Source organism: Nymphalis io, chromosome 28 (assembly GCF_905147045.1).
Source record: "Nymphalis io chromosome 28, ilAglIoxx1.1, whole genome shotgun sequence".
Classification (NCBI taxonomy): Eukaryota; Metazoa; Arthropoda; class Insecta; order Lepidoptera; family Nymphalidae; genus Nymphalis; species Nymphalis io.
This window is the reverse complement of record NC_065915.1, coordinates 1,825,886-1,840,050: the sequence shown is the minus strand read 5'-3', so window position 1 is coordinate 1,840,050 and position 14,165 is coordinate 1,825,886. Positions and strand designations below refer to the sequence as shown.

The window sequence follows — 14,165 nt, the reverse complement described above, 5'->3', positions numbered from 1 at the left end:
AACACGGGTTCGACAAGGCAAGAATATAACTCCAAAAATAAAATACGATAAATGACTATCGGCCACACCACAACTAATTTTATGGGGGCTGTCTTCGAGCGTATCAAAGGTAGTCGCAGATGCTTGGAGCTCCGAAGGCCCTTCTCGATATGATTACGGGAATGAGTCTGCCATTTACCTCCAAACCATTGTTGACAAATCTTACAACAAAGGTTCTCGATCTTTTCCAAACTCCACAGTCATCGGAAATGACCGACCAAATAAAGATGTTATTGGAGCAAAGAGTTCTGGAAGTGGCCAGTCATCGTCATCCAGGGCCCAGCTTTTTGTCAAAAATATTTCTCTTCAAAAAGAACGACGGCTCCAATTTTCAATCTGAAGCGGTTAAATCAGTATATTAACATAAACCATTCAGACTAATATCGTTTTTCCAAATACCTCGATTTCTACAGAGGAGCAATTGGATGGTGAAAATCGACCTCTCGTCAGCCTACTTCCATGTCAGGATAAAAGAGTATCATCGACGGTTCTTGCGACTAGTCTACAAACGAAAAGTTCTGCAAATGACTTGTCTCCCATTCGAACTGAACTAAAGAACTTCGCTGTATTGACCAACAGGGTAGCACAGCATCTGCGCAATCAAGATTTGAAGGTGATCGTTTATTTGGACTATTTCCTTATCGTAAATCAATCGGAAGTATGCCTTCAATCCCAAGTAGACTTTGCAAAAAAAAAAATCGAGACACTGGGATGGACGATAAGCTACGAGAAATCTGTAATCAGACCAACGCAGGAAGTCGAATTCCTAATAATTTTTTGGAACACCAAGTAAAATTTCAAATGCCTTCCCGGAAAAAAGATGGAGAAGATATTGTATTTTGTAAATCGCCTGGTCCAGAAACGAACAATTTCATTGAGGGAAACGCTATTTCGGGCTCCCTAAATAATATAATAATAATAATAATATTCTGGGACATTTTCACACAGGGTTCTGATCCCAAATTAAGCTTGTACAAAGTTTGTGCTATGGAAACCAGACAACTGATATATTACATATACTACTTTTCTTTTGTAAATACATACTAATAGATAATTACACCCAGACTCAGGACAAACAGACATGTTCATGCACACAAATGTCTGTCCTGGTTGGGAATCGAACCCAAAACCTTCGGCGTGAAAGGCAAGTATTTACCAACCACGCCAACCGGCTTAATTTTGGCAACCTTGTAGTTCCTCGAGGGAGATTACACTGCCAACAACTGCAGCTACAGTTCCGGAAACTCGCGAGACGAAAATCCATGAAAGAAATAAACTTGAATGCAATAGCAATGAAGGATTTAGTATTTAGAAGGATCGAAACCCTGAAGAAATCTCGGACACAAACAACTTTGCATTCGGATTCGATTCATCATTTTTTAGCAACAGATGCTGCAAATTTCTGATGGGGAGCTCAAATGGACGATCAGACAGTGACTGGCAAGTGGAGACCAGATCAGACGCAATGGCATTGCAACCGCAAGGTTTGCTATAATAGCAGCCATAAGGCATTTCAAATTAAAACTACAAGGCCGTCACCTGATTTTACAGTCAGGCAATCAAATAGTCGTCTCATATGTTCAAAAAGAAGGCGGAACACGATAGATAGCTCTTCTCAACCAAACTTACCAACTTCTAAATTGCCTAGACCAGTGGGATATCACGATGGCAACCGAATACATTTCTGGGAAATTCAACGACATCGCCCATCGTTTATCGAGGGGAAAACGAACGTCCGAACGGCACCTATTGAAACCTGCCCTCGATGTTATATTCCAAAGGCTTGGAGTTCCACAAATATGGGGGGCGGACCTGACGTCACATCTTCATACTAAATACAAGAAACAGGAAAGGGAAGCATACAACTCACTCTCTCACGGATGCTGTGCATCGTCTCTGCTCAATAATACAAGTTTTATTGTTATGTAAAATTTGTACTATTATACAAATTATTAATTTATCTTATATCAATTTTTTGCTTGAAATTGTGATATGAAAATTATTTATAAGATTTTAAATCACATAAGACTGGTTTGTGTTTTTATTGAAAAGTATTTAAAAAAAATCTAATTGGAATCTCATAGGATTTTTTTTATTAAAAATCATTAAAGTATTAAAAAAACTCCTTAAATATAAATATATATAAGGGATATAAAATTATATGAAATTAAATAAAACAATATAGTATTATTATGAGATAGAATTTATTAGTTCAACAACAAGTCCACTATACATATAAAAATAATGACTAAAGTTTTCATTATTATTATTAAACAATTAATTATTTTGTACCACAAAAAAAGAACAAACTTATCTCTTACTTCATGAAATATACCATTATACCGTAGATCGTAGAAGTAATATTTGCTTATAAAAAGTGTCCCTCAAAATATATGAAATGTAGATGGCACTGTTGGAGCTAGATGGTAAAATTATAATAATAATATTCTGGTACATTTTTCACACATGGCCATCTGAACCCAAATTAAGCTTGTTGTTGATATACTACATATTCAATTTTTTTTTTAAATACGTACTTATATAGATAACTACACCCAGACTTAGGACAAATAGACATGTTCATGCACACAAATATCTGTCCAGGGAATCGAACCCACAACCATCGGCGAGCAAGCATCCACCTACCACGCCAACCGGCTCGTCAAATTAAAATTAAATAATTCGAAGGACGCCCTAATACTCTTTAATAAAAATACTTTTTTTAAATTAGTCTTAAAATAATAATAGGTTCGTAGATTTGTATGACAATTCATGAAATTTAAATTGCAGTGCTGGCGTTAAAAGGTGAAATTTGCAAACGCGTTAATACTCGGTACGTTAAGAGTAAAAGAGACAGAAAGCTAGACAATTTGCCTTCAAAAAGCACTATTTTCAAATTATTCTTTTACTAAAATTAAAAATAGTGTAAGTTTAAAGGTACTCATAAGAATTGCTGTGTAAACATGTGAGCTCATGTACCGATCTCACGATTAACGCACTTACATCTCACGCTGACGTCACCCAACACTCGGAGTCTCAGTTACAGAGTACCGAGCGCTTAGGTGTTTACACATCAATAAATATCATTTAAGTAACACATAAATTGTAATTTCGGGTAATACCCTATAGCTACAGCAGAGCCATTCTGGCAATTTTTGGAACTCATATTTCATACATTTCAGTGGACACTTCTAAGACGGCCGCTCTGCTTGTCGGTGCTGATAAGCCGATGCGTCGGCTCACCTTCCGAGGCCAGGACGTGGGATGGCAGACCTCAGTCTGCTACTTGGGGTGTCACTTGGACCGCAGGCTGCGCATGATACCCACCGTTAACAAGGTGGTGAGTCATGCCGCGGCTGCCCGGTCTAAGCTGCACACCCTCTTCACGTCGCGGCTTCCGTTGAAGACCAGACTGAGGGTCTACGGTGCCTACGTCCACTCGCGCCTGACGTATGCGGCCCCCGCCTGGTACGCACTCTGCTCAGCGTACCAGAAGCGCAGGATTCAGATCCAACAGAACCGATACCTACGCTTGATTGTAGGAGCTCCGAGGTACGTCAGAAATGATGTCATCCATCGAGACACCAGGACGCCCACCGTGGAGGAGTTCGTCCGCAAGCTCGCTCGCTCGCTATTTGCTAAGGCAGATAGCAGTGCGAGCGTACACCTCCACGGTATAGCACCGCTTCATGCCAGACCACCTGAGGGGCGTCCGTTACCTCGTGAGCTCCTACTGTCGCCGACCATCAGCGCCGATGCGGGCATCGGTGAGGAGGACGACGACGATCTGGAGACACGGTAGGACGACATCACCCTCAAAAAAGGAAAATCTTAAGGACTTATAGCCACCGGGTCATAATGACCCTGGCCCTCTGGGCCAATATAAACTGACACGACGGTTGGACCGTCGGGGAGGACCAGCCCGGGTAGGGGGGGCAACCCCGAGGCCCGTACCCAGCCAGGAGGACCATTGATTGAGTGGACACTTTTTCGGGTAAAGCCCCGTAAGTAATACATCGTGTTACCTCTGCACTGTATGTCATTATAATTTATTTTAGACATTAAACAAAAATTATTCTTTATACTCAATTCATGTTACAAAAATAATTTATATTTTAAATAAAGTAATTACTTTAAAACTTTTTGGTCTCACGTCACAATTTTTAATAATAAATACAGATACATATAAATATGATTATTTACATGGTTTAAAAATATCCTAAATTATACAGTAAGACTTACAAAAAAGAAATAAACCAAAACCATTAATTTCAGCTGTTTTTTTTTCTAGTTAATTAAATAGTTACTTATATTTTAAATTAATTAAATTAAAATTATGCCTATACAAAATACTTAAAAAAACATATTTAGAAAAATTGATTTTGACGATACATCCTTAAATTAAATATTCGCTATTAATATTACATTTTATATTATATAATATGCATTTTAATTAGTAAACAATCTTATATAATGAATTAATTTTAAATTTACTTAAATACGCGAGTAATACCTATATTACAAGAATACTCACAGGATACTTTTAAAAAGAACACACATTCATATTTCTTATTACTAACCAAGTTTATTTTTAAATATACAATAAATTATTTTAAATATATATTTAATTATCATTTTAAAAATATCACAATCGACAACCTAACTCAACAACTCGACTGTCAACGCCATCTGTTTTCGAGAACTTAAACAAATACTTTACAAACGGATTCTTGAACAGACACTTTCCTAGTGACTATTTGCGGAACGAACGTGACATAAACACTGCCTTCACGATTTTGTTATAATCTTAAATTATAATTAATAAAATAAATTTCACACACATGCAACGATGTGATAAATTCTATAAGTAGACTTGGGTAAGTCTGGATAAAACGGAATGACAACATTTCCGTCAACTTAATTTTAAATTCAATTAGCAGAGTCTTGTTCTACCCGTCCCGGTTCCGCACGAGTAGAATAAAACTCTGCACAAAATGTTTATATCGTAAGACATATCTCTATTAATTTACCTGGCATGCCTGTAAAGAACCTAGTAGACATGATTGATTTCGACATCTTCAACAATCATCGTCATATTTCAGCTAATTCACCTACAAACTTAGTAAATTACACACCTAAACCTTCCTTATGAATCACTCCGTTCATTGGTCAAAATCGTATGACAATCCGTTCGGTAGTTTTTGAGTTTAGCATGGTCAAACAGACGGACACACCGGAGGGCACGTGTTCTTTGTTTTTTAATATGCAATGATAATTTACCATTTCTACCTAAAAATCATTCGATATATAGTGAAATCACATAGAACAATAAAACAAAACATGTTTTAAAAGTTTACTACTATCGGTGACAAGAGACGCTGGTCAGTAATAGAAGATAAAAAAAAAACAAATTCTACAACTGACGCCATCTATTATCAGCAATCATAATCGTTCATTGGCGTCATTTAACGCGCTCTAGGACAATACTCAATGACAAGTGGGCGACTTTGTTTAGTAAACTATTAAGTACTCTGAGAATGTCAAATAACAATATAATGTTGCTATTAATATTAATAATTAATTTTATTAATAAATAATCACAATACTATTGTTGATATTTTATAATATATATGTTTTATATTTATTATCTGTTTTGTGTAAGTGGCATCACCGTTGTTATTGGGTGTAAATTAAAAAAAAACTAATACCATCTAGCTGTTCCAACCCTGTTATCTGGTGGGTCTCTCGCGCAGCAGTATGACACCAAAATACCAACTGTAGCCAGGCATAAGGACAGTACACTGACGCTGCAAACTGCTCCCGATGTTATATCATTAAGCGCTGTCCCTGGCTTCGGTTGAATCGAGAGCAAGATGAGGAGTCCGAATGCGCTCAGCAGGGAGAATGACGAGAGAACTATGTAACCTATCAAAGAAATGTATTAGATTATATATATTCTAAAAACAATATTTCTATAATACTTAAAAAATACATCAGGTCTCATATAGGCTTTAAAGACTCAAAGCCCCTAGGTAATTTGACATTTGAGGGCTATTCTAAGCCTCTTATACACAAATATACTTCTGATGACATTAATTTGCCGTCATTTAAATATGGTGCTATCTCCCACTACAGGATGAGTATAAAATAGTTTTATCACTTACGCCTCACTGCGCACTAACCGGTCACGGCTAAGCTTTTGAGACATTTAGTGATTTAGGAATAATATGTACATGTATTTAAATTTTTTGATACTTATTAATAAATAAATTAAATGAGGTTTTATTGTCGTTATATTTATAACTTGGAATAATATTCCAGAACACTGTCTTGAAAATATAAAAAAAGTTGCGAACGAGTTTATCGATTTTATTAAAAATAGTTAAATAAATTATTGCTAATTGAATTGAATATACTTATTAATAGTAAAAATAATCTACTGCATCTTACAATTCTGAATCATTAATTTTATTAGCTTTTTTAGTCTCAGTTTGCGCGCGTTGTTTTTTATAGTACAATTTATTTTTAATTGCAACGATGGGCACTTATTATGCCGGAAAATTTCAATAATCAGTAAAATATTATTTTTAAATTAGTACAAATAACAATTTCAAAGTTATTTAAACGCCCGCATAACTACACTTTAAAGATGATAATAATGATATCTTAAGATGTAATTTCATATTTTATAGATGCGGGTAACTTCAATTGACCGCAAACGTAATTATTAAAAAAAAAAAAAACAGTTTTTTACGTTACACTAGTAAATTATTGCATACGTCATTTTCCATCCGTCAATTGTTGATGTTTAACCGTATTCAGCTATATCGTTTTATGAATGATTTGGGCACATTGAGATTAAAATTTCAATTTCGTATTGCGTTTGGTGCAACATACGATAAGTTTTTCTAACGTAAAATAAGAATGACGTCATACCTGATATGTAGTTTCTATTCGGCAATAAATGGTGTCGCCTAGACCTCAGACCTAGGAGCCCTAGCAGGAAGCATGTGAACCCGGACAGCACGCAAAAATCTAAGTAGTAACGACGACCCATCTGAAAGGAAAAAAGCTTAATATTACAAAATACGACTGACTCGAATGAATGAATGAATGAATGATGTAAGGATTCTAACGGTATACATTTAAATATGCCCTGTAATTTAAAAGTTATGGTAAAATAAAGAAACTCACACACATACAGACATACATGAACTTTGAAAACAATACACTTCTTATTTGGACTTTCGTGGAAAACTAAGTTAAATATAGTTGACTTTAGACACAAGATGGCGCTGTTTTCATACAGCGCCAAAAAATCGCATTGGTCACTGTTAAAGAATATAACGTTAAAACTGTTGACAATATATTAATGTGATATATATTTTCAATATTATCCTTAACAAAGCGGTTGTATATCTTCCTCCTTTTAATTACTCTTTTTGGCGCGAAATTTGCTACAGTATCGCTATCTATATTTAACTTCATATGAATTTTTATCCAAATATAAAAAGATAATTATAATTACTTAGCCTGTATTTTTAGATAAATCGTATTGATATTACCAAATTATTGTTGAATATGATGCTTATATATAATATATACGTTTTGTGGTTAAAATACTACAAATATGTTTATGTAATCTATTGTATAGTTCTAGCCATGCTTATCATATTAAAATGATGAGGATACTAATTAATATTGATGATTTTTTATAATCATAAATAATATAGTAAGCAAATCAACCCAATTGTTAACATTTATTAGAAAAATAAATTGCTTTTATTTAATTAGGTAATATTGAAGCTGTAAAACTTTGCTTTTCGAGCTATGCAATACTTACACTATACATCATATAGAAACTCAGCCCAGATGTTAGACCGCCGCATAATGTTAATATTAAAGCGGCAATGGTCAGCGAAGTAGTCGGTCCTGTCGCGCTTTTGACACTTGAAAACGATTTATACGTATCTTCCGAATAAACTGACGGCGATTGTGGCGCCACCCTGTAATGAATTGTTGAAATTATTGTAAAACAAACGCTATAATACAAATTAGCTTAATAGATAAAATGTAAACCACAAACAAATTATATAATATTTTGTTTCGTTGTTTACGATTAATGATGGTGTGTTTTTTATAACTTGAAAACTGTTATTTATTATATGATAACTAAACATCTTAAAGAAAAAACAAAATCAAAAAGATATGCCCCGGGTGAGGATCGAACTCACGACCTTAAGATTATGAGACTTACGCGCTGCCTACTGCGCTACCGAGGCTGATGACGAAATTGGTAAATTTATCTAATATATACAACGCTTACGATTTTACTTTTATCTATATACAAATAATAATACATAACTATTACTCAGCCCGCGGCATCGCATTTTAACGTACATTATGCCTATTTGAAATATATGTGTAAAATATTTTGATTATTAGGCAGCAGCACTGGCTTAGAATTAAATATTGTTTTGGTTCTCGCAAATAGTCATATTAACATAAAACGAGGCCGTTATTTTGAAATCATACATAAACACTTCAATTAATCGACGAGCTGGTTGGTGTGGTTGGTAGATACTTGCCTTTCACGCAGAAGGTTGTGGGTTCGATTCCCACCCAGGACAGACATTTGCGTGCATGAACATGTCTGTTTGTCCTGAGTCTGGGTGTAATTATCTATATAAGTATGTATTTACAAAAGAAAAGTAGTATATGTAGTATATCAGTTGTCTGGTTTCCATAGCACAAGCTCTGTACAATCTTAATTTAGGATCAGATGGCCGTGTGTGAAAAAAGTCCCAGGATATTATTATTATTATTAATTATATATTTGTATAGACATATGGATAGTCGTATCACTTTATGATATTTAACGATAATGACCGGTGTATTTTGAGTTTTTTCGTATATAACTGGTACTGACATCTATATATATATATAATATATTTTATATATACATATATATATATATATATATATATATATATATATATATATATATATATATATATATATATATATATATATATTTATATATAAATATAAATATATATGCCGAGCCGAGATGGCCTAGTGGTAAGAACGCGTGAATCCTAACCGACGATCGTGGGTTCGAACCCGGGCAAGCACCACTGAATTTTCATGTGCTTAATTTGCGATTATAATTCATCTCGTGCTTTACGGTGAAGGAAAACATCGTGAGGAAACCTGCATGTGTCTAATTTCACTGAAATTCTGTCACATGTGTATTCCACCAACCCGCATTGGAGCAGCGTGGTGGAATAAGCTCCAAACTTTCTCCTCAAAAAGAGGAGAGGAGGCCTTTAGCCCAGCAGTGGGACATTCACAGGCTGTTACTTTTATATATTTATATATATATTTTTTAGAATAGGAAGGTGGACGAGCATATGGGCCACCTGATGGTAAGTGGTCACCAAACGCCCATAGACATTGGCATTGTAAGAAATGTCAACCATCGCTTATAGCCAATGCGCCACCAACCTTGGGAACTAAGATTTTATGTCCCTTGTGCCTGTAATTACACTGGCTCACTCACCCTTCAAACCGGAACACAACAATATCAAGTACTGCTGTTATTATTTATTATTATATATTTTTATTATATATATATATATAAGCGAAATATCACTCATCACGATATCTGCTAAAATATCTGTACGACTGACTTGAAATTTATCACAGAGATAGGTTACTTGTTTATATTTACATACATATGTATATATTGTTGTATACGTTTATGTACTGAAGTTATTATTTATTAATTATTATGTATGTAATTTTATTAGACAATGTTTGTCGAGGTCACTCTGTTAGAGATAAGATCCGAGGTATATTTTTATTCCATAAATTTAGGGTATGATGTGACCTTGTATACAAAATACATAAGGTATAATTACGTAAAGCCTACAAGGACATGAAATCATCATTTTGTAATTATTTTTAATGGTGATTTATATAGATAAATATTATTAAAGTGTCCGTCTGTTTCTTTTAGGTCAATATGGCTTTTTGTGTTCTCATAGCTGTTTGTTCGTGGTATTTTTAAAAATATTAATAACTTATTTATTATAAGGAGTAGTACGCTAAGGTACCGTTTATTCTTTATTTCATCAAAATCGCCTGAGTCTATCATAAGTTATAATCACGTAAAGTTCACGTACGTACGTATTTTTGCTTTCGACTATTTTAGGATTATTTATACAAATAAATAAAATTTAAGTGTCTGTCTGTGATTATATATTTTATATCTAGTATTCAAATAAGCATTATTTAAAATTAATTTGCTGATTTTCTTAAGATTATTGTGTAACCGTTTTTTACCGAAAAAAAATTGAAAATATTGAATTAAAGAATAATCAAATTGATTAAACAACAGTTATACTCAGACAAAAATAACAATATATAAACAATATACAGACGAATTATTGTGAACCTTAGATTTAGAAGTTGGTTTAAAAATAAGCAATTTTTGAGTATAATTATAAGCAAAAATTGATCTTTACTCCTTTATCTTAACGACCTTATAAACACAGATTTATCTCTTTCGGTCATTATTGATTTAACATTCGCAAGAATGAGACGTAGCATTGTTTAACTACTCAACTACTAAACAACGTTTTTAAATAAATCCGTAATCTTATATACTTATATACTTTACTGGTGGTAGGGCTTCGTGCAAGCTCGTCTGGGTAGGTACCACCCACTCATCAGATATTCTACCGCAAAACAGCAATACTTGATATTGTTGTGTTCCGGTTTGAAGGGTGAGTGAGCCAGTGTAATTACAGGCACAAGGGACATAAAATCTTAGTTCCCAAGGTTGGTGGCGCATTGGATATGTAAGCGATGGTTGACATTTCTTACAATGCTAATGTCTAAGAGCGTTGGTGACCACTTACCATCAGGTGGCCCATATGCTCGTCCGCCTTCCTATTCTATAAAAAAAAAAAAAAAAAAAAAAAAAAAAAAAAAAAAAAAAAAAAAAAAAAAAAAAAAAAAAAAAAAAAAAAAAAGAAACTTGTACTGGTGGTAGAGCTTTGTGCAAGCTCGTCTGGGTAGGTACCACCCACTCATCAGATATTCTACCACAAAACAGCAGTACTTGTTATTGTTGTTTTCCGGTTTGAAGGGTGGGTGAGCCAGTGTAATTACAGGCACAAGGGATATATCTTAGTTCCCAAGGTTGGTGGCGCGTTGGTGATGTAAGCGATGGTTAACATTTCTTGCCAATGTCTATGGGCATCGGTGACCACATAACATCAGGTGGCCAATGCTCGTCCGCCTTCCTATTCTAATAAAAAAAAAAACAAATTACGCGAACTGGCCCGTCATTTGATTAGTAAATAGCAAGATAAGGTACATAACCCAATTCTACTATAGACACTACACCTTCGTATATTAGACACAAGACCGACTGTAGACTATGAAATGAGGAGTAAAAAAAATAAATATAACATACCTCGGTATAATGACAGCTGTGTTTTTATCCCTTTTCTGTGTCTCGATTCGTCTGTCACTCTTATTCCTCACATCTCGTCTGTCAAGGTCAAAGCTACGTTCCCTTTTGAAACTGGTAACGAAGACGTCTCTGTCCGGTAAGCCTTCCCTTTCAGGTAACCCGTAGTTCAGCTTCTGCAACGCTTTCGGTGAAATCGGTGATGTTGCAGATCGTGTCAATGTCAAATTCGCACAGGATTTCGATGGAGTAACCTGCGTTGGTGTGCTGGATATCATCTTCATTGGAGTCCCCGGGTATCTGGATATTTCTGATTTATTCGGCGTTATCCTAACAGATGGCTGACTGGCGTAGCTCTTCAGTTTTCTTGGCGTTGACAGCAGCTCGTGTAACTTCTGAGTAGCGATGAGACTGCTTTTGGACATGATCGGAGATGTTGCTGAGAATGTCACGTTCTTCCTTTCTTCATCATCGGATGGAACGATGGCATATCTTAGCGTTTTACCGTTGACAGTCTTCACGATTTCCGTTGGTATCTCCTTCATTTCGTTCTCATCTGGACCGTCAACGTTATACTCCTCAACGTCACATTCATCTGCTTCCACGATTCTCTTCTTCGTTGGAGAATAGTCAATGGTATCATCCATATCAATCACTTCATACCTGTGTTTCATTCTTTCTTCTATATTGTCACTCCTATCATGTCTACTCTGTCTAAATTGCGCCATTTCTAAGTCTTCACTCCTTGTCCTGCATCGTACGATGGAGCGTGACGGCTTGACGATAAGGGACGTTTGCCTCTGGAATTGTCTCTGGTATTTCGGCGGTTTTGGCGGCAATTCCGGTGGCTCGTCTCGTCTACTTGGGATTCTTAGTGGGTTATCGGATATATCCGTCCGCATTATCCTATTGCATTCCATTTTCCTTGGCGAATTCGCGCCAAGTGGAGGCATCCTTCGATCCGGCGACACGACTTTCGTTAAACATGATTTTTTCGCGAAAATCACTTCACTTTGTGAGCAGAAAGCGGGATTAGAATAATATTTGTACACAATCTTTGGTGAATCCATGGTTAAGCGTAATAATTCCCCGGAGCTCAAGTTCTGTCAGACCATAGTTCCTACTGTGGGGTGACTTTTGAGCGTAACCGTTAGGGTCGACTGGTTTTCTTGAACCCGTTTGGTGTTAAACCAACGAACTATAACGTGAAATATTTATGGCACTATTTACACTAATAAATATCACTATATCACTATCGTATATGAATTTGCAACAAAACACTAATTACCGATTATTTTTATATTTAAACTATTTCTATCAATAATTGTAATGTGTTATCATTTCAACGTTCAACGGTTAACTGAATGAGGTGTTCCTTTTTTGAAAAATAGTTGGGGTCGGAAACGGCGCGCGCGCACCCCTGCGTAGCACGCGCTATTCGAAATTAAAATCAACGAGTAATTTTATACTCTACACACCAACTGATAATATTCAAATTCGCTTGAACTAAAATCACTTGAAAGATATCTGAATTCGATAACGTCGTATGTCCATTTCGGTTGATTTGATATTTTAAATCTTATATATATGAAGTTAAGATTTAGAAGCTTTTTTTTAAAATGTTGTGCAATTATTGAATGGGCTTTGAGCGGATGAAGAGTTTTTGTAGGGTGACAATTTAGGGATCCGTTGTTGTACATATATTGTATTACTTTTTATTATGATTCCGATAAAATTTACTAGAACGTTTCACAACAGACAATAAAACAAAGTGACTCAGCCGAGTCTGTCTGTATGTCAGTCTGAACGCGATAAGCTCGAAAACTACTGAACGTTTTTTTTTTAGTTATTGTAATAATAATAATATCCTGGGACATTATTCACACACGGCCATGATCCTAAATTAAGCAAAGCTTGTACTATTGCAACCAGACAACTGATATACTACATATACTACTTTTCTTTTGTAAATACATACTTATATAGATAAACGGCCTGTCAAGTCATTTTCATAGAGCTTTCATTAATAGACGGGAGTAATTCATAAGGAAGGTTTTGATGTGTAATTCATTAATGTTTTGTGTAAATTGGGTGAAATATGACGATTGTTTAAGATTTCTAGGACTGGAAGCTTAACTGACGTGCGGTTTGAGTTTTATTACGATATATAAACTTTTTATCCTTATTCAATCCGTGCGTAGCTGGTTAGCTAGTATAATGTAAAGCTGCCCCGCGCAATTCGCCCGCATTAAACGTTACTGCTCCGCCCCCGTGGGTCGCAGTGTGGTTTTATTTGGTCTATACCTTTCTCAATAAACGTACAGAGTATTTGGTTCAGTTTAGAAAAAATCTTATATTGTAAAGGATTATATAAATGATAGAACAGCTTGGATCGCTGCTGCTGGAATTAATGATTCCTATGCAGGTTCAGACTTCTAAATCCGAATATTTTCGCGTTATTATATCTCCTGTAGTACTTATTTCATCTGAATCAGAAATCCGAGAATAACCTTCATTACTCTTAAATTCATGCTAAATAAAACCGTTTAGAGATAAACATATTATGATCAATTTTTTTTCAAGAAATTTAATATGTACATAATTTTTTTTAATTACATTTAACAATCAAAGGTATAATAACATA

The 14,165-nt window shown here is 35.1% G+C and overlaps 1 protein-coding gene and 1 non-coding gene across 2 annotated transcripts; both read right to left on the bottom strand.

The window, feature by feature from the left end:
* Positions 1-5,740: 5,740 nt before the first annotated feature.
* On the bottom strand, positions 5,741-12,591 carry LOC126779011 (uncharacterized). The gene is made up of 4 exons (XM_050502762.1): positions 11,525-12,591; positions 7,883-8,045; positions 6,976-7,096; positions 5,741-5,964 (listed from the first exon to the last, which is right to left on the bottom strand). The coding sequence occupies exons 1-4, from the start codon at positions 12,589-12,591 to the stop codon at positions 5,741-5,743; spliced, it is 1,575 nt and encodes a 524-aa protein (XP_050358719.1).
* Trnam-cau (transfer RNA methionine (anticodon CAU)) lies at positions 8,249-8,321 on the bottom strand. The gene has a single exon. It is a non-coding gene; the product is annotated as a tRNA-Met (tRNA).
* Positions 12,592-14,165: the final 1,574 nt, after the last annotated feature.